We start from the raw sequence: 20407 nt of genomic DNA, 5'->3' as shown, positions 1-20407 counted from the left end.
GCTGCAGATCATTTTTTACCTAAATTTGACTTAAATACACAAACCAGGAACACAGCTGGAAAAAGTTACTTCATTAAAAAAACATTTTAATTGGAACAAATTCAAGTTCTTTACATTACTTCAAGTTTCCATTGCAGTGATGCTGTCCATGTTTTAACAGATAGTGATTGGGAATTGGGTATTCAGGTCAAAATCAAACAGTTTCTAAAAAGCACTCCCCATACAAAAGTGCTCAAAGTGACAAAATATTTTTGAGAACTAATTTATGTTGAAACATGAAGGGTGAAATTCAAACTGTAAAAATTAAAAATAATTTATTTTCTCCTCTTGAGGTTAACACTAAAAAGAACAATATTCAAAGCTGACTCTCAAAAAACATTTCTGATTTCATATACAAAAGCAGTTTAACAATACAAAATAAAAATCAAAGGAAACATTCACAGTATGTTTGATATGTTTGACATTATTACACAAGTGATCACAAATGCTTTAAGGCATTTTAAGATTGTAAATTAATAACTGAATATTTTAAAAACAGCAAAACAGTACCATTAAAAACACAGTCAAGGATTGGTGGGGTTGGTCACTTTCTGTAGAGCAGCAGCACTCACATTTAGTGAATGCTCATTGGGAAGAAATTCTCTCATTAGGAATGACAGAAGCATCTGTTATGAAAGATGAGGCAACAATCAGAACAAGATTTGCATCAGGTTAAACATGAAAATTAGATTAAATAAAATAAAGAATAATGACTGGTAGTAGATGTTGAGATACTCACATAAACCAGCGTTTTGTTTGCTTCACTGTCCTGGAAAAGATTAAAAACAGACTCCATGTCTGTCTTCTTCAGGACAAGGTAATTTGAATCTACAGAGAACATAAAAGTTCATTTTAGATCAATTGTCACCTGCCCAGAGTACCTGACTATTTCCTGCTAAAGTGCAGAAAGGTGTCGCCTACATCTGGCACTGATGAGGTGATGCGCCCAGTCCCTGGTCTCGTCCTTCTCCTCGTCGGTGCGAGGAGGATGAGGTGCTGCAGGCTGGAACTCCGGCCACAGTTTCCGCCGCAGCGTGTCGATGTACGCAGCCATCTGCACTTCTGTTGGGTTCACCTTGTTCAGGAAAGAGTTCACCTTCCTGAAGAGGGATACGCAACATCATCATTAGACTTTCAAAGACCTGAATACAGCACACGTTTGGAACTGTGGGAGGACTTTAGTGCCAAACTTACTTTTTCAAGATGGGCATGAAAGGTTTCAAAACGGCATCAAATATGTTTATAACAATGGAGTTTCCTGTCAAAACAAGAAGAGGATTAGCTTTGTCTTACAAATTACCATCAGTGTATGTTTTAGCTTGTCATAAACTGAGAATATTACAAAAGCAGCACTACTTCCTTTTTGTCACTAGATGGTGAAAAAACACCAAAACAATCTGACACGGCAACAACACATTTTGACTAAACCTAACCAATAAAGAAAAGAAAACAACAACTGTTTACTTGGCGCTACATTATGTTCACTTACAATTTTCCAAATTACTCCGTTTGCAGTTTGGTGCAGCTTTTAGGTTTTTATGAAAGCAGCTGTGATTTTAATGTGCAAACTAAAACCAAAACTAAAGCTGAAAGAGGCTACAAGACACTGTAGCTGCAGAGCTGGGTGTTTTTCCTTTTTCTAAATGAAGGGTGTTGAACTTTATATTGAACAGATTGTAAAGTTCTCAAAGGCAATTTTGGCTTTTTGACACTTTCAGAAGTCACTAGGATTGGCCTTTGATACAATACAGGTATCAAAACTAATGATAATTGCAAGTTCAAAACTACCACAAACTATTTAGTAAAGCATACCACAGCTCTTTATACTTATCCGTTCCTGCCTTTGAACTCATTTAAATTGTTTTCAATACTGTGTAAAAATGTATTTTCATAGGTTTGAAGTACACCTGAGGTTGATAATTCGTAACTCCAAGGCTGTTAATGTTATATGATAATACATTTCAAAGATCATTTGATTAATGATTCCAGAACTAGCTTCTCTTACTTGTATATCCTGCACGACTTTAAACCTACACTGACAATCCTGTCAATGGAAGAGGGTTTTATTGAGAACACTGTTTGTGAATATAGAGGTGTCTGGCTGCCAGCTGTCAGTTCTCTGTTACTAGAGGACATAAATGCATCACCCAGGTCTTGTAAAAACAAGTCATGCTTTTTCCTTAAAACACCAAGTGAAGGTGAATAAGGACCAAATCTTCACTGCAGAAGATTGGATTTCTCAGGCAAGTTCCAAGTCTACACAGGTTGACTTTCTTCCTGTGCTGAAACGAACTAAAACAACTGGCCGGCTAAAAGCTGCAATATGCTTTGAAAATGGAGCAGCACTCATGACAATACCGTCAGACGTTAAACACTGAACAAACCAGATATTTCTTTCAGCAGATCAAATATGGTCTTTGTCGCCTCCAGCGGCTCCCAGTTGACTTGGCTCTTCTGACACTGGGGGTCCTCCCCTCTGTGCAAAGTGCCCTGCATCTCCTTTCCTTTGGCCTTGCTCCCTCCACCAGACATCCTGAAACAAAATTTCTCCTTTTTATTTGACCTCGTGCTGAATTGGAGCCACGACAGGCCCTCTGCGTTCTCCCGCTGCGAGCCTCCATTTTGGGAGCAGTATGACTCAGGCAGATCTTCGTCACAGCCGGCTTTTGTTGAGGCCAGAGACTCTTGTGACTTGAATTGGCTCAGTCCTTTGATGATCATTTTAAAGTGAGAGGTTAAGGGGTTATCAGAGTCCTCCGTTTTATCCTGGGAAACATTTTCATTTGAGCAGTCTGAGTTAACAGAAGGCTGAGGATCTGTTTCTATATCTTCAGGCTTTTCTGAAGGAGAGTCGTGCTTGGAGATAACAATAGTTGGTATAGCAGCGTTGGGAACATCGCTGCACTTCTCAGCAGAGGCACAGTGGTTTTCTGAACACAGAGCGGTGGATTTTGGATGCAGTGATGGCAGTATGCTGTCTTTGGGGGCTTCCATCTGAGGGCTGGAGCTCTGCAAAGAAAAACAAAACAAACACGTTGTAACAGCTGACCTTGAGACATTGGCCTGATGGTTCAGAGCGGCTCACATCACAGACTAAACTAATCCATATACGGGTTCAGTGTGACTTTTTAAAGGAGCAGTCCACTGATTCTACACATGAAGTTCATTTAATTCATTACAATGAGTGCTGTGCAGTATGTGAAAATAATCTCATTTTCTGTGGCTCTATAGGGAGTCTGGGATAATAGCTCTAATGATGTCATAGTGGTGTCATCAGTTATCTCAATTTCAGTTTGAGACTTCACTGCATTTATCATGCGGGGGGGGGGGTCTAATGAAAGATATTTTCAGCTGTATTGTGTGAAGTGTGGATCCTGTTTGTAGCTTCATTCATACTCAAGGCTAAAGAGTCAGGACATCTCAACCTCTGCTACTACAATTGTAACCAATTAAATTGTTATGACACTTTTTGGCTAATTTTTATAAATAATGAGACTATTTAAAACACAACTTTGACATTTTGTTCACCATACGTTATTTAACCATAAACCCAAGTTTCCTTTCAGCCCAGATTCCCCTCTTTCCTCCAGCAGGCTGCTTAGGAAACTATTTAAATAATTGGAAAAAAAATTTGAAAAATTGCATTATCTTTGGACAACTATTCTATTGTTCAACTGTTATCTTGTTTATCACCGGGCAAACTATGAACGCTGGGTAGCAGTGGGCTCGTGCTAAAAATTCCAAGCAAATGAAATGACTTTCTGCTTTGCTGTAGCAACTCAAAGAAGCGCGCTCTCAGTGCACAAATGTTACAATTTCAAATAAAATCAAAAGACCGAACACAGAATTTGTAGATTTATAGCACATGCAGGACATGACCCATGAGCCTAAACCATTATTTCTTGTTTTCTATAATTCCAGCAGCAGCTGCTTGCAATGTCCATATTTCGGTCATTGCGTTATTGGTTCTCAAAGTTATGAAACAACAAGTCTTGACATCTGCAAAAACTGCAGCAAAACTCCAACAAGCCCAACAGGTCAAGAAATAGGAACAGTCAAATGATCAGACAAGTTGTAAGTCAGCCAATAGTTTATCAAAATTATTTAAACCATTGTTTTTTTATTATTTGGAGCAAAATCCAAACTAAATACGGTCTGTAATGACCCCGTACTGCACAGGAAATTTATGGGTGCGTCTGCGTGTTCAAACACAGTAAGTAAGTTCAAGTTGTTCCTCTGTAAGCTAAAGGATGTTTACAATCGACTGGACAGTTTGATTAATGATTTTGCCATTTGGCTTTGTTCTCTCTCACAAACAAGTTTATTTGATGGCACACTCAGGCAACACAAGATTTAATGGTCACTGTTTGGGATTAGGCCATTGTAAAGTCATTAATTATTGCCGTGACTTGGCTGAAAGACATGTTAGAATTCATGTCAGCCAATGTTCAATCACAGGATGCTGACCTTCACGGCACCCTGCGTGATGTCATCAGGAAGGAAGGGATAGGGAATCAACTAGTGGAAGTAAGAATGTCAAACATTGGTGGGGATGATGAGGAAAAGCCCCAAAAAACAACAAAGAACACACAAATGCCGACCCCTATGTGGGTCGCACTGAGAGGACTGTATGGGTCAATCATCCTTTAGCCATCTTTCACTTCGCCATTTTGGTCGCAGGTGCTCTGGGCTTCTATTGGTCAACACCATGGACAAGTTGTTGGAGTTCCCCACAATGTCCTGTATGGAGCACATTGCAGACACCGTGTGGAGCAGGAGGAAGGAATTACTTTCATGCATAAGCATTTCCCCCCCCCACCATCCATACTTGCCAGATTAGGTTCTTTATGACTTCTTTCTGGTTGCTAAAAGTTTTACAGAAAATTTGATGGGCATTCTCTGGTCAAGTCCAAAATAAAATTAGCAAATGTGCACGTACCAGTGATCACAAAAACACATGTAACACAGGTGGCTATGTTGATCAAGAGGTGTAACTTGGATTACTTCCTAACAAAGGTTACTTCTCCCCCCTGCTCTGTACACATCACATCACGAGAACAATCTCTGAACTTTTTCATCCACCTTGTACACTGGACACCATAAAACATTCAACTGTTGGCCCAGATGGCCTTTCGTTTTGGTTGGGATATTTTTTTGCCAACATTGTGTCAACTGAACCTAGCGTAACCCTCAAGTTTGTTTAAGTCCAGAGTCTTACCGTGTTCCTGCCCAATCAGACATCTTATCATGAACAGATTTCAGAAATGATCATGCTGTACAAAAAGTACCAAAGCAGAACCAAGTTTGTAATAAGTGTCCTTAAATCAGGAAGGAAAACATCAGCGAAACTTTACCTCGTCTTCTTCTTGGCCGGGAGTGAGGAAGTATGCCAAACCGCTGAGGAGGCCCCACACACCTCCATAATTTTCCTCTTCATTCAGCAGTTTGTCAAGTGGACAGAGAAACTCAAAAACCGGTTGAGTGTGGCCGATCAGATTATCACAGACTAATTCCTAAGAAAGATAATAACAAAAGTTAAGTCATAAATCTTTCAACTGCCTATCTGTCAATACATCTCAGCTCTGCGGCATTTTTCACCTGCAGGAAGTGCTCCACTGACACTCTGGCTTCTTCTTTAAGCTCATAGTTGAGATCAGACTCCTCCAGCACCAAGATTGTGGGCAGGCTGGTCGAGTCCTAGAAAAATGATGTTTTATGACATGATACTTTAAGACTCAACAGTACTTGGTTGGCATCTAGTTTTAAGAATGCGTCTTATATGAATCCTATAGTGCCTTTAGTTAATACTACAACACAACAAAGTGAAGAAAACTTGAATACTTTTAAAATAGTTTTGAATTTTAAAAAAAATGTATCTTTGACTCATACTACATGTCATTAATAAATAATAATAATGAACTAATGACAAACAAAAGTTAAGGATACAGTATACAGACCCAGTTTCCAGTTCCTTTGGTACATCAATCTAAACCTAAAGCAGTCTAAACAAATCCTGCAATAAGTCCTACATTCATGAAGATTATAATGTTCAGGTTTAGAGAAGTACTGATTCCCTTTATGGTCATGGTGTAGGGATCTAACTTGTGGTGCTGTTGAACTGTTGTGCTGCACTGAGAGGGGTTTCTGTTTTTTTTACCTCTGCTCTCGCATAGCCAGACCATTTTCCGCTGCACTGTGCCAGCGTTGGAGAATGGTCTGGCTACACCCATACATCACTCTGGTGTAGAGGAATAGAAGAACTCTGGCCAGTTTATATTTCTGTAAACCAATAAAAATCGTCTTGGACAGTGCGAGCCAAGGATGCAGCAATGGTGTCGTTGCAATATAGGGCGGACATCTGCATGTGGGGAGGCAAGTCATGGCATTGAAATGGCTGAATCAGAGCAAAACACTGGGGGGGAAAAGAAGCAGGACTGCCTTATTAGATGATCCAAATCTTTTATCAAAAAACCTTATCAAAACTTGACATTTTCAGTGTGTAGGTTGCTGCTTGGAGTTTGCTGTTGTCATTTCCAGTTGTGATTGGGATTTTGAAAATGGTAACACACATTTAGCAGACTGAGAAGGTTGATGAACGGCAGGTTTATTCTACATTTAGTGAGTCAGATAACCCTACACCTAAGGGAAGCATAAACGTGTTAGTGTCACACAATACAACTCACCAGTACTATGACGTTTGCCCTCCTAATTGACCATAAAGTTGAATAAACACAGAAAAACTCATAAAAAAAAAAAACAGAACATAATCTTCACACAGGACAGTTCTGTTAGACTGCATTAGTTTTAGTTTAATGTACCTAATATTGTAGCATCTAAATGAATACCTGAGGTGAATAGATCAGTTAATAAGAACACAAAACAATACTTTCCGTGTGTCTCTTACCTGCCATCTGTTGCAGAAATGTATCACATCAATGTAGGTCTTCCTGATGTCCCACTGTAGGTTCTCAGGACTGCCCTTTTCCTCCAAGTGAACAGTGAAGATGAGCTTCTCGTGCTCCCAGTCGGCCTGCAACACGGTTAACCCTTGCTCAAAGAGGCAGCTCAAACATCAACATACCATCCAAGGACAAGCTTTTACAGGGCCCTGGCAGTTAGATAACACGCCCACACCTCCAGGACATTCTACGCTGTCACTGATGTTTATAACTCACATGAGGGATACCGACAGTCCAGCGGCCAATGCGCCACATCTCATACGACAGCTTGAATTGCATCATGTCCTCCTGGACGCTTGTCAGATAGTTCTCCAGATCACTGTCTCCCTAATGTTGTTTGGCCAAAAAACAGTAATGCATCTGTCAAACTGAATAAGTCATTGTCTTCATTTAAACATATTGCATTATGTAAAGCAGCCTCACCCTGTCAGAGTCCTCCTGGCTATGAAGGGAGCCACCCCTGCTGCTGACATCATCCTCGTTGGACATGTCGCCCTGGATCGCCATGACCCTGTTCATCAGCTTCTGCTCAATCTTCTTAATCTTCTTTTTCTTGGCTTTTTTGGACTTCAACTTGTCCAAAAATTTGGACCATCCTTCCTTTAACTTGTTGGCTGAAATTTAGAAAACAGCACAAACTAAATGTTAGATAAATTCTTACTTTATTCCAATATTTTTTTACTCAACACTATTCCCTTACCTCTGCATAATTTTTTTTCTACACACTGAACAACATCTAGGCAAAAAAGTGCAGACTTTATGCATTGTGAGGAAAATATGAGAAAAAATGTTCACAAATTGTAAAGCACACTAGATAAGAGGTGTCAGGAGTGTTCTAATCTTTGCAACAGTTTAACATTTAATAGAAGTCCCATCAGACTTAAACAATTCTTACAGATTATAACAAATGTTTTTTTTTTTTTAAGCGTTTACAATGTGACCACAACAAAAAGATATGCATATTCATCATATTACAGGCCCCATTATCATGACATTATCAATTCTTTTCCAGTCATCATTGTTTTCAATAGAAAGAGTGGCTTGAAAACAGCACAGAAATGATTTGGCATTCAGTTTGCTGTTTGTGTAATTAACCGTCTGGAGCAACAACAAAAAAGAAACAGGACTAATTATGCACTGAAAGGCAGACTGGTTAAGCAAATTATAATGTTACATAGCTGACAAGACATTACTATTCATCAAACTGTTGTAAAAGACGTTTCAAAAGCACAGCCATCTCTTCTCTAAACACCCACAAACTATACCATCTGCCTTTTTCAAGTCCCCAACATCTTCATCTGAAATCTTTTTTCACAAAAAAAAAATAACTGAAACCAGAAATTCCATGTACCATTCCCTCAGGTTCAAGTGTCACAGAGGTTTGAAATGAAAATGCCTTTGGTTGCAACAACTCCATCACTAAACATACCTTTCCTTTTGCCCTTGATCCTGGTGCTGGCTGAAATCCCAGCTCCCTGCCAGCTCCTAGAAATAAAAGCAGAAGAACAAAACAGCCACCAAACAAAACCAGGTCAATTCCAATTTCAAACACAGAGGGAGGTTGTTACAGTCGCTGCTTTGAGGCTCGCTACCACTTGGTCAAGCCAGCGGGGAGCCAACGATGACAGCCACTTACACTTCACTGCCTTCGTCCTCGCCTTCGCCTTCTTGTAAAGCCAGGGAGGCTAGATCTAGGTCTGATCCACGCAGCTCCTCCTCAGAGCTTTTGGGGGTCACGCTTTCGAGCTGGCTCACCACCAGCTGGTTCAGGTTGTCGGGGTCGGAAAGCCATGTCACCAGCAGTCCCAACCCTGAGAAAACAGCCAGCACACTAATCCTATAATCTTTCTTTGTCATGGCACACAGACATATTTGACAATAATAACAGACTGTAATGAATTGTGGTTTGTATCACTAACATAAACAGTTGTAAAGGAATAATTCAAAATATTAAGAAATGCATTTATTTGCTTTTTCGGTGAAATGAGAAGCTTGACAGTAAATACAAACGTGAAACTGTTAGCTTCGCATAGAGACCAGAATCAGGCAGAACCAGCTATCCTGCCTCCGACCAAAGGTTTAAAACACCGTCTACGAGCACCTCTAAAGCTCACTCCTTCACATGCTTTCTCCAAGTGTAAAAAGGAGAATTTGCCATTTTATGCGGGGGGGGGGGGGGGATTCGTGCCAGACTAACCTCCCCACCGATTGACTGGTAACCTCAAGGTGACAACAAAACTCAAGAAAGTTAGTTTGCCTGGGCACAAAAACAGGTTTACATATGCATAACTCTCCATCTCCAATATGTTGTTTTACACTTAAGGTTTTGTACAGTTTATAGCAGAAACATCTGTTTCCAGTCTTCATTGTAAGGTTTTTTTTTGGTGTGGTAAAAATGTTAAATGTGTTCCCAAAAATCATCAAGGTAAACGACTGAAATTGGTACGAAAAATACAATTAGAGTTAATGAGATTTTTTTTTTTTTTTTTTTTACTGTAATAGTTTAAGCCGTGCATAAAAGTGCAGACTCTTCCAAAATAATGTCAACGTTTAGTTCATCTACGAACACTCCTGCCAGAAATGAGCCCTTTCTAACCATCAAATTGCAGAGCAGTTTGGACATGCACATCATTTTTTAACTACAGCTGTAAAAAAATCACTTATTGTAAGTGAGCAACATGCATAATTTCCAAAACCTATCCTACAGCATGACTCTGATGAGATAAAACAGTTTTATCTGTAACTAAAAAAAATTAAGAAACCCTAAGGGGAATTGGCAGATCACTGCAGAAGGATCCTTCCTTTTTTGTAACCTAAAATTCATGTCTAAGCCCCACAATGCCACTGACAATAAGGGATTACACACAATTCACACTCCTAAAAGAAGCCATGGGAGGCTTAGGCCTTCCATAAGTGTGTTACTGCAGAGAGATAAATTTAATGCTTCCTTACCCTTTAAGGCAATGATCTCCTTTAAGGCACAGCAGTTGACTTCTTGGCCCCAGAGAGATTTGGGAAAAAGGTTATGTACCATAGCTTCAGAGAATTCTCGGAGAACCTCGATCTCCTCTGCTCTGGAGCTGAACAAGAGCGCTCTGACACAGAAAACAAAACAAAAGTAAAATCTAACCAATAATGAGTACTAGATGTTTATCACCACATGTTTTATAAGTGCTTGACCTTAATCTTAAATCTCATGTGATGCAGTTCTCTTTCAACTCTGTGTCTCAAGAAAAAACATCAAACTCCAGTAAAACTTCAGTCACTTACTCATAATGATAAAAACAAATGAGGTATTTGTAGACTTCAGACAGATTTCTGAGTGAAAAGACTTACTGAAGCAGCAGCTGCATGAATGTTAAAAGAAAGAAAGTGTAAAGTCTCACCTGTCAGACTGCTTTACATTATGCAAGTGCTGGGTCAAAATCCGAATAGAGCCCACAACTGCCTGGCAGACATCAAAGTCTTTGGCTCTTTCAATGATGCGGTCGATTACAAAGTCGAATTCCCTCCTGAGCACCTGGTGCAGAGGCTGCTGCTCGCATGGCACGAGGACGCCGTACCAAGGCAGGACCAGCTGAGCGTAGGCGCATTCAAACACTGAGGAGAGCCACCGCAATGTCAGTCAGTCATTCACGAAGGATAAAAGATCACATTCATACCGAGCTTGCACACTCGCCTCCTGAACATCAAACTCGAGGGCTGCATTGACTTCGGCATATTTGGTGAAAGTTTTTTTTTTATAAGCTTCTGAACAACGTCCGAGGTCCAGAACGCCAAATTACTCATTTCAATTCTCAGCACAAACATCCATGACAGGATTTTCCTCTGATCATGAGGTGGTGAGAGGAAGTCACGGCCGTCTGGAGTCGATCCATTCATCTGTGAGCACACTCAACATGTTTTATTTACACTAACACAACTTTATTTATGCATCAGCTGGAGATGAGGTGAGAAAACAGAAAGGAATTGTTGATGAGAGCTTTCATGTAGTATCTCATTTAACATTTTGAGAGCCATCAAGATATTTTAAAAACTGAATTATTTATATTTTCAGTGATTCACAAGCATGCACACATCAATGTAAAAGGCACAACAACAATTGTAAACAGACAATATTATACTTATTTTTCCTCACATTTCTCAACTGTATTTGTGTGGAATAAAATGTTATACAACTGTAAACTGTTCTCCAACAGTATTTTTAGTGATTATCATAAAAGATTTAGAGATATGTATGGGCTCCTTAGTTATTTTTTTTAATGCATTTTGGGTTCCTTGCAGCTTTATACCATCTTAAACTGATAGGATGAGAAGACCTGTGGCTGAATCTATGCTTGAATAAATGATGAAACTCATGTGGGGTAAAAGACAGATTAAATGGAGCAAAACAAACGACAAAACTGAACTCCAGAGGGTTGACAGCTCATGCATGTGTATGCAAGACCTATATTTAGCACCAAGTGTTTTTGAGGCTTAAATCTTGATTTATGGCCACAAACATGTTTTGTTTTTGTAAGGTCACGGTGACCTTTGTCCACCAAAAGCGAATCAGTTCATCATCGAGTTGGAGTGAACGTTTGTGCCACATTTAAAGAAAGTCCCTCCAGGCCTTCCTGAGATATGGAGTTCACAGAATGGGACTGACAGACAACATTAATGCTTCCGGCCAGGGCTGTCGCTGGCGTGGCGCTCATGCATGTGTATTTAAGTGCTATATTTAGGACTGAAAGAAATCTAGTGTTTTCAAAGTAAAACCATAAAAAACAAGCCTATTTTACTTTCTTTTTCTTCTTTTTTTTTTTAACTCCACAGGTTTCCAAATGATTTCAAGGTTTGTGAACAAATTGTGAGACAACATGAAATTAAAAAAAATTGTATTCTCAGAGAAACTCATTAAGAGCAGCGAGATCAGCAGAAACCTAATTTAATTAACCGCTGCGTAAAATAGATGTAAAGCAAACAAATGATTGTGCTGCATGAAATCTTATTTCCTGTTGTACATCACACTCACACACAGTATCACCCATCTACTAAAGGGGGTGTTTGCATCTTTTCTTTCCCCGAGGCTCCTCCTCACCTCTTGTAACATGAGCTCCAGCTGCAGCAGTTTCTATTCTCAACTGTCCTTTTCAACTGTGTCAAGTCAAAACAGAACTACAAATCTGTTGACAAAACACCCACAAAGTCAGGTGCAGGACCGTGACTTTTCATGCTCTGATCCAATCCTCATGTAAAGGATTTCTAGCCTGCACAAAGAAACGCCAACTAAAAACACAAACACATTGTTTTCTACGAAAAACAGGCCTCACCTTGCTGAAGAGACCGTTTTACATGAGGATACCGAGACTCCAGCGGTTCAGCCTGCCCAAGAGTTCCTTCATCAGTCAAGTCAAAAAACTCTCTTTCAACAGTTTCCTGGAAAATAAAGACACTATGCATCAGACATCAGATTTCAAGTAAAAAGTAGATAATCAATTAGTGCTGAACTCCAGGTCACACTGTGGAAACCTGTTTATCAGGCCTCAGTAGAAAAAAAAAAAAAAAAGACCTCAGGCTACATTTATAATATTCATAGCTTAGCTACCTCGCAGCTCAGATATGGGAGTAAACCCAGGAGATACATTGGATTACTGATTTACACTTTTAAAAAGGATTTAGAAAAACAGCAACATCTCACTTGTGAGGGAGGCAGGGTGTAGATTGTAAAGTACAATCATATGATCTGAGCATGCATCCCACGCTCATATTTTAATTATAAATCCTGCCTTGGTTTTGACCTTGCAACAGAGTTGGTAAAAGCAACTTTTTTCTTGCAGTAAAGAGACAACATTTTTGAGTACCTGGAGCGGTTGATCCTTGGCCTCTTCCTCAGTTTGAGTGCCACTCCCTCGCCCACCGTTTCCAAACAACAGTAAAGTAATAAAACAAAAGAGAAAACATAACACGTATCGAGTGACTGCGTGGCCGCAGTCTGACAAATACCAGACCAAGCCGAGCGTTATGGCGATGGAAAAGCGCCATAGATACATCTTCTTTTCTTTACAACGGGCTCCTTCTGCTCGTGTCTCGCACTTTCAAGCGCTGTGAGTTGCATACAGCCAGAGTTGACGTTTTTGTCCACATCGCACCGCGAGAAAGAGGATGTTTCCTCTCGAAGCACGAGTTCAGACGGCGGAATGAGGCAAACTTTAACAAACTGATAAAAAAAAAAAAAATTAAAAAAAAGCGGAGCTGTGATTGGCTGCAGGCGGGCACCGCGCGTCAGCTATGGTTTGTAACAGGATGTCATCTACAAGGCTACAGCTTTACCTGACAGCGAGGAGCTGGAGAGGTATGCGTGATGACGCCATTGAACGCTTCCTTTCTCTATACAGCCAGCACTCTGATGTTTTACTCCGATAAAAGCGACAACACAGTGCAGAAATACTCATTAAAATACATTGACATTTCATTATCGATTAATCTATTGTTTTATCGATTAATCGGTTCGCTGTTTGGTCTTTGAAATGTCAGAAAATGGTGAAAAGTGCACACCTGTGTTTCCCAAAGCTGAAGGGGCATTTTTTTTTTCTATTTAAAAATGACTCAACACGATTATATCTATCGATTATCAAAATAGTTGGTGATTAATTTCATGATAATCAACTAATAGCCTAATTGCCAAAATATTCTAAAGTACCATAACAACAAACAAAAAAAGGATTGAAAAAAAAAAGAAGGAAAAGATTTTGTTATTGGATCCGGCTTATTGATGCATCAGTGTAAGAGTTGAAATACTGTAATTTGAATTAGGCTACTTTATACACTGCTTGGTTGATTGTAAATTTCCCCCTGTTCCTAATAAAGTCTTCTCATTTTCCAATTCTTTGTTTCATTCTGTTGTTAGTGATTTTTTTAAAATCATTTATCTGAATCTGCAAAGCAACTAAATTTATTTGCTTTCTATTGCACACTGAAACTTAGACAAAAAAAAGTTATAAAGTTGCAGAAATGGAATTTACAAGGTCCACAAAATTATAACTTTTTAATACAGTATTGCACTGAAAAATTGTTTCCATCACTGGCATAAGTTTATGTCCTGTATTCAGAATCCTACTTGTGTAAAAGTACTGAAGCATTACCATCTTTGAAATGATTAAATAAAGAAATAAAGACCTTCGATGTGGCGTATTGTATAAATCAGTTTAAATAAAGAGGGATTTTGATACACAACTGTATTCCACCTAAATAGCACTGATCATCATTAAGGCAGTAGCTAGCTAAACCCACAAGGTGGCGCTAACACTGCTCATACCAAGCAGAGCAGAGGACCAAAGACAACGGGGTTTTTTTTTTCGTTTTTTTTTTTTTCATTTTTACAACAGGGAATATGATGACAGCGTTTGATCTGAATATTATGGATCCTGTGATCTCAGTTAAATGCAGGATAATGTGACTGACAGGCCTATTATTCAGTGTCAAGTGCAAATTCAAAAGAAAAGACAATCATGTAAATGAAGACTAGAAATACCAGATGTAACATTCATGCCTGGTGAAAGACTAAAGACAGACATTTAGCAATCAAATATATGCTACAGCTGGTATTAAATTACCCATATAATGCTCATAACTTTCATATTTACCGCTATGGTTGATACAATCAGCACATATGTGCTCTGTAAGTAAATAAAAATCATACTTCAGTGTCTAAATAGATAGATAGATAGATAGATAGATAGATAGATAGATAGATAGATAGATAGATAGATAGATAGATAGATAGATAGATAGATAGATAGATAGATAGATAGATAGATAGATAGATAGATAGATAGATAGATAGAATCCAACTGAGTGTTTTTTCTGCAGGAGTGGAAAGCACTGAGGTCATGACCCTGTGAATCGATGACGTAATGCAGTCTAACAGCTGAAATTATGTAACAGCCCAGCTGTCAGGAGGCTTTTAGTGACCCAGAGCGAAGGGGAGCTTCAGTGAGCCGTAGATCACTGAGGATATGCAACACTGATTTTCGAGAGTAGGCCACAGCAATGGAATATAAAGCTGCACTATCTTACTGAATTTGAGTAATTTTGAGTGTTTTCTGCTATTTCATAAATTTATACTTCACTGCAGTTCAGAAAGAAATATTGTAAGTTTTAACAATTATTCAACAGTTATTAGTTAATTAATTAAGATGCATATAAAGAATATCATGAGCTTTCAAATGTGTTGCGCCATAGACTAAACCACCCAAAAGCACATGAAATAATTCTAAATCAGCTCCACCATGACGAACTAGAGCAATAACCAAGCTATTTTAGTAAAATAAGTCAAAGGGTGCATTTTTCTGTGTTTCTGAACATTTTGTTAATAGTAGTTTCCTTTCACTTCTAACAGAGAATGCACACTGTGGCAGTGCAACTTTTACATTCGGTACTTTAAGGATCTGAACACTTGCTCCAGCAGTAGAATTAAACATAAAGGAGTGCCAGTTGCCTCTATTTGTAATGTTGGGTAAATACTTGCAGCAGAGTTGGTTGAAACATTTACAAAAAATAACAAATAAATGTTTCCCCCCCCTTCCCCCTTCTCCAGTGTTTTCATTTTTTAGTCAGCATGTGTCATTCTTAATGTTTTGGTTTTTAAGGGGAGATACAGACTTAGTTATATAAAGTCACAAACTGAGATGAAATGAAAATAATACTGTTTTAAGACGATATTATTATTATTATTTATTTGTAAATACTGGTAAATATTAATGAATTAAAGCATTCATTATGATTTCAGCCAACTAGCAAAGCACGTGTAGTTTAGCGACAGTGAAACTGTGCAGACGCTTGCACTTGTTTGACGTGTTAGCCGTGTGACCTCGAGGAGTGGCGGGGTCTCTTAAGCCGCACAGACAGACTGTGTGTAAATGGCTGTGATCCCTGTTAAAGCTGTAGTGGGAGGCTCACTGAATGAAGGATTAACTATATGGGATACCTGCTGAGAGGAGCTTTTGGGGATGGACCGGTCAAAACAGTATTAGAACTAATTCCCCTGGGGTCGAGGTCACGTCCAAGACTTCGTGAATCACTGAGAGGAAGATTAGACTACACCCAGCTGAGTAAATCATGTAATCTGATAGTGATGCTAAAAAGAGACTATGTTCTACATTCAAGAGCAGTCTGGGTGCCTTGTCAAGATTAATTTGATTAATTTTGATTGTTATATTAGACATAAATGATTTGGTTTGAGGACATTTCCAAAAGTGAAAACTACTAAAGACACATCTCCAGTGAGAGAATTGAACTTTTGATGAACTTTGAGAGCCGCATACTGGTTCAAAGAGCCTAATATAACTTTTCTCATTCACTCAAATTATGTAGTCACACTCTCAATAAGTTTAATTACAGCATCAGGGAGGATTTCTGTGACGCTAAAAGCCCACAGCAGACAGAGATCTTGACTGGACCCCCATTAGTCTGAAACAGACATTTTACCAAATCATAACAGAACCATTTCAGACCCCACATGTCAAATAGACTCTTATTTGAAAGTGTTTTAAAAAAAAAAAAAAAATTATATTCTGAAATGGAGAGATGATGTTCGCAGCTGACAGCGGCTCTTTAATTGGTGAATGAAAATGGCTGATTAAAAGCTGCAAAGTGAACAAGTTTTGCTGGGATATAGTTTAAATGGACACTACTTCAGATGTGAAACACATTCATTTCTTAGTGTGGAGGGTTCTTTTGATATAATTAAAACATCTACCTTGACTGTCCCATATTCTGACAACAGTTCGAAGATAAAGATTACAGCTTACTATTACAGAACGGCCGGTACGCACCCTGGTCAGAGACCCATGTCCTGCTGCAAACAGCCACAATGATGTGCTCCTTTACGCCTGCCAAGATTATGTGTCGGGAGGATTTAGATTCATGACGCCCCCTAAAATACACATCAACACCAGCTGCACAACCAAATATGAAACCGCCTACACAATGCTTTCTTTGGCTTCTATGTGGTAATAACTAGCTTGAATATGGAACTTTTTACAACAAGATCTGGAGATGACTTGACGGTGATAGTACATAACTAGTGTGTCATACTGGTAAATGTTTAAACAGCTCAAGATCAAAGCTTCAGTCACACCAGTTGGGAGTCAGGAAGCTTGACAGAAGGCAGAAGTATATTTAGAAGGTTGGAATAATCCACCTCACTACAGGTAATCCTGATTGTTTCTCTGCACAAATTCACATACGCAAATGTTCTGCTGAAATACTAACATCTGTAGAGTACACTGCTGAACGCCCCTGACTTCTTGCAGATCACTTTTCTGCAAGCGCGTCTTGGTTGAAATATTGTCAGCAGGTCAACTTTCTCAGCTGATTTTGGCTCAGCCCCAAATACAACCTGCAGTTCAAAGCTTACATTTCACACAAGAGGCTTCTGAACGGTTCCCTGAAGTAGCACGACTGAGGACGTACGCTGCCAGGACGCTTAAGTCACACTCTGTCTGTAACGGTACCCGTCATGCACGGCATTACATTTCAAAACCAGACAGGAGATTCACTCAGTAGGTTGCCTTTATTTCTCTTTTTTTCCGGCAAGGTTCCTGTGGTTAGGGGATGACATTCGGGTGAGGGGCGAAACAAAAAAGAAAAAGCATGGGCCGAGAGAAGACAGCATAACAGATTCCCCCGGTACAACTAGTAGAAAATACTAGTTGGTCCCTATAAATATAACTCTGCATTTAAGTCCTTCCAAATGTACAAGATATGTTACAGTTAAACTTCACAACATGAACAGTGGACATACAAAAATAACTTAGATGACTTTCTTAAGCTCATCGTACAAGACGAGCACAAAGGCGCCACCCATGCCTCTGAGCACGTTAGACAAGGCTCCCTTGAAGAAGGCCTTGCTGCCCTCATCACGTGCAATCTTCTTCCAGCAGTCGATGGTGCCGGAATACATGATGTCAGCTTAAATGAAGAAACAGAATCACAAAGATGTCGTGACTTTATTCTAGTAGCACAGCAGCAAAAAAAAAAATAAATTATGCTTTGTATATGTATATATATATATATATGTTGTGTTTATTACCTCCTTTGCGTCCAGACTGCATCATCATACGACGACGGACGGTGTCGAAGGGGTAGGACACAAGACCAGCGACGGCAGTCACAGACTGAGCAATCATCCAGCTCACAAAGATGTGTGTGTTTTTGGGGTCTGGAAGCATGCCTGTAAGAGAAACGTCAATCAAGAAGAGTGAGACAAGAAAGTCCACTGCAAAGAGACACATCGAGCTTTGTGATGTCCAATAAAGAAAGCTCACCCTTTGCTGTGTCGTAGACGCCAAAGTAAGCAGCTCTGTAGATGATAATGCCCTGTACCGAGACACTGAAGCCCTGGTACAGGCCCTTGATGCCATCAGACTTGGAGATTTTCACCAGGCAGTCTCCCAGGCCCTTGAACTCACGCCCGCTTCCTGCTTTGCCGACATCAGCTGCAAGACGTGTTCTGGCGAAGTCGAGGGGGTAGACGAAACAGAGTGACGTGGCTCCAGCGGCACCACCTGATGCCAGGTTACCTGCAAAGTATCTCCAGAACTGTTTGTGCCTGTCCACGCCGCTGAGGAAAATGTTCTTGTACTTGTCCTTGAAAGCAAAGTTGAGGGCCTGAGTGGGGAAGTATCGGATGACGTTGGCCAGATTCCCTCTCCAGAAAGAGATGAAGCCCTGCTCTTTGGGGATACGGACCACACAGTCGATGATGCCCTTGTACTGCTGGTCAACTGCAATCTGTTTGCTGGCATGTTGTACCTGTAATCAAAGCAGAGACACTGCAATGCATTAGAGACAATAAGACAAAGAAGCATGTGAACTTTGAACCTCTGTCTTCATCTTTCTTTGGTCTGTTAGCTTTGTGACTTGTATAAATCTGCAGACTTTCATGACTCTACCGTGTCTGTCTGACAGACACATTTGCATCCATGTGCCAGAGAACAACTCTATAAGGCATCCATTCAACAATTCACGGCCCTGCCTCCTCCCTCTGCTGCTGCTGCTGCTCCTGCTGCTGCTGCTCCTGAGCCCAGGCCCAATGCAGCAGTGGAGAGCCATGGCGCAAGCCCTGCTGTGACCTTGGCTTTTTGTTGTCAAGCCAAACTACTGACCCGTCATGAAAGAAGAGCACTTTCTAACACCATAGTCGTAGTAGATGGCCACGAGGGCGTGTTATAACACTGTTTTTAAGCATGGGCAGACTGCAGCTCTACGGCCGGTGTATTACGTAACAGGTCTGATACGCCTCAATTATGCTCATTCCTCATCTGTGCTTGCACCAATCTCTGACAGAGCTGCTCCGATTTACTATTTTTAGCCCAGTTTCTGCTCCTGACGGTGCAGCATCTTTATATTATGTTTTATTCTGTACCAAAACATCTTGTTAAATCCTCCTCCATCCCGTAGAAATTAAAGAGCATCAGCAAAAACAATAAATAAATACATGTTACAAATAAACACCAGCAGTTTTGAGCATGCAATATCTATCAGAACTTCAGTGCCATTAGATGCCAGGTGTTTGCAGAGCAATAAAATCATAACTCACCTGGAGCAGGAGCTTGACTCTCTCGATGGGGGCTACAGCTGTTTTAGAGATGGCAGCGGCAATACCACCAGCCAAGAAGTCCTTGGCGAAGGAAATGGCTGTCTCACTCATCTTCAGGTGTTATCAGACGCCGTCCAGCGACTTGGTTGGTGTGGTTTGCCGGTAGAGCTGAAATGGCCGAATCCAATCCAGAAGTGAGGGGATTTAAGAAGGCTGAACGCGAGAAAAAACGTGAACTTCCGACTCCCGCTTCTCATTAGCTGGTTGTAGGAGTAGTGGGCGGGGCTACGGGGTGTCCTTCCGTTCAGATTTGGTGGTCTCTCCTGTCACTCAGAGGAATAAAAGCGTGACCGATGTCTGTCCCGCAAGGGGCACAAGTTTATCTACGATTTAAGAAGTTGTATGTAGTGGGATTGAATCACGTGAATTACAGGGTGCTATTATGTTGTTAAATTATATATATATAAAAATAAAAAAAATTAACTCAAGGTTGTGTCAAATGTCAGTATGAAACAGCTGAGGCCTGAAGGCTATGGTGGGTAAAGGTCATCCCATCTGTTAGTGTCCTTTGGCTGTCACTCAGTTTCCCACAGAGAGGAGGACATGAATCTATCAGCTGAATGATTCCAAGAAAAACATGTCTCGGCACACTCTGATCTGAAAGTAGGCTACCAGAAGGCATTAAGGTGAACAGAGAAAGTGAACCTCAGCCAGCATGGGGTGGCTTTATCTGTCTGAAGGTTTGGAATACACAACTGATATTGTTAATAGTATATATATGTAAATATATAATTTATATAATCAAGATATACAAAACCATAAAAAA

At 40.0% G+C, this 20407-nt stretch overlaps 2 protein-coding genes across 2 annotated transcripts; both read right to left on the bottom strand.

The window, feature by feature from the left end:
• Positions 1-78: 78 nt before the first annotated feature.
• On the bottom strand, positions 79-13138 carry LOC138618582 (uncharacterized). Its single transcript, XM_069694410.1, has 16 exons — positions 12842-13138; positions 12311-12416; positions 10385-10598; positions 9951-10093; positions 8635-8809; positions 8428-8483; positions 7422-7612; positions 7215-7325; positions 6944-7069; positions 5638-5736; positions 5394-5552; positions 2424-3048; positions 1234-1297; positions 961-1139; positions 779-867; positions 79-665 (listed from the first exon to the last, which is right to left on the bottom strand). Exons 1-16 carry the CDS (start codon positions 13028-13030, stop codon positions 564-566), a joined length of 2628 nt encoding a protein of 875 aa, XP_069550511.1. The 5' UTR covers positions 13031-13138; the 3' UTR covers positions 79-563.
• A 4396-nt stretch (positions 13139-17534) lies between these two features.
• On the bottom strand, positions 17535-20242 carry slc25a5 (solute carrier family 25 member 5). Its single transcript, XM_069694394.1, has 4 exons — positions 19582-20242; positions 18308-18794; positions 18073-18213; positions 17535-17951 (listed from the first exon to the last, which is right to left on the bottom strand). Exons 1-4 carry the CDS (start codon positions 19690-19692, stop codon positions 17794-17796), a joined length of 897 nt encoding a protein of 298 aa, XP_069550495.1. The 5' UTR covers positions 19693-20242; the 3' UTR covers positions 17535-17793.
• Between the last annotated feature and the right edge of the window lie 165 nt (positions 20243-20407).

This window comes from Brachyistius frenatus, unplaced genomic scaffold (assembly GCF_029030835.1).
Source record: "Brachyistius frenatus isolate BFR_SWC_R1_liver_20210118 unplaced genomic scaffold, ASM2903083v1 Contig_17, whole genome shotgun sequence".
NCBI lineage: Eukaryota > Metazoa > Chordata > Actinopteri > Embiotocidae > Brachyistius > Brachyistius frenatus.
Note: the sequence above shows the minus strand (reverse complement) of the source record. Positions and strands in the feature narration are given on the sequence as shown.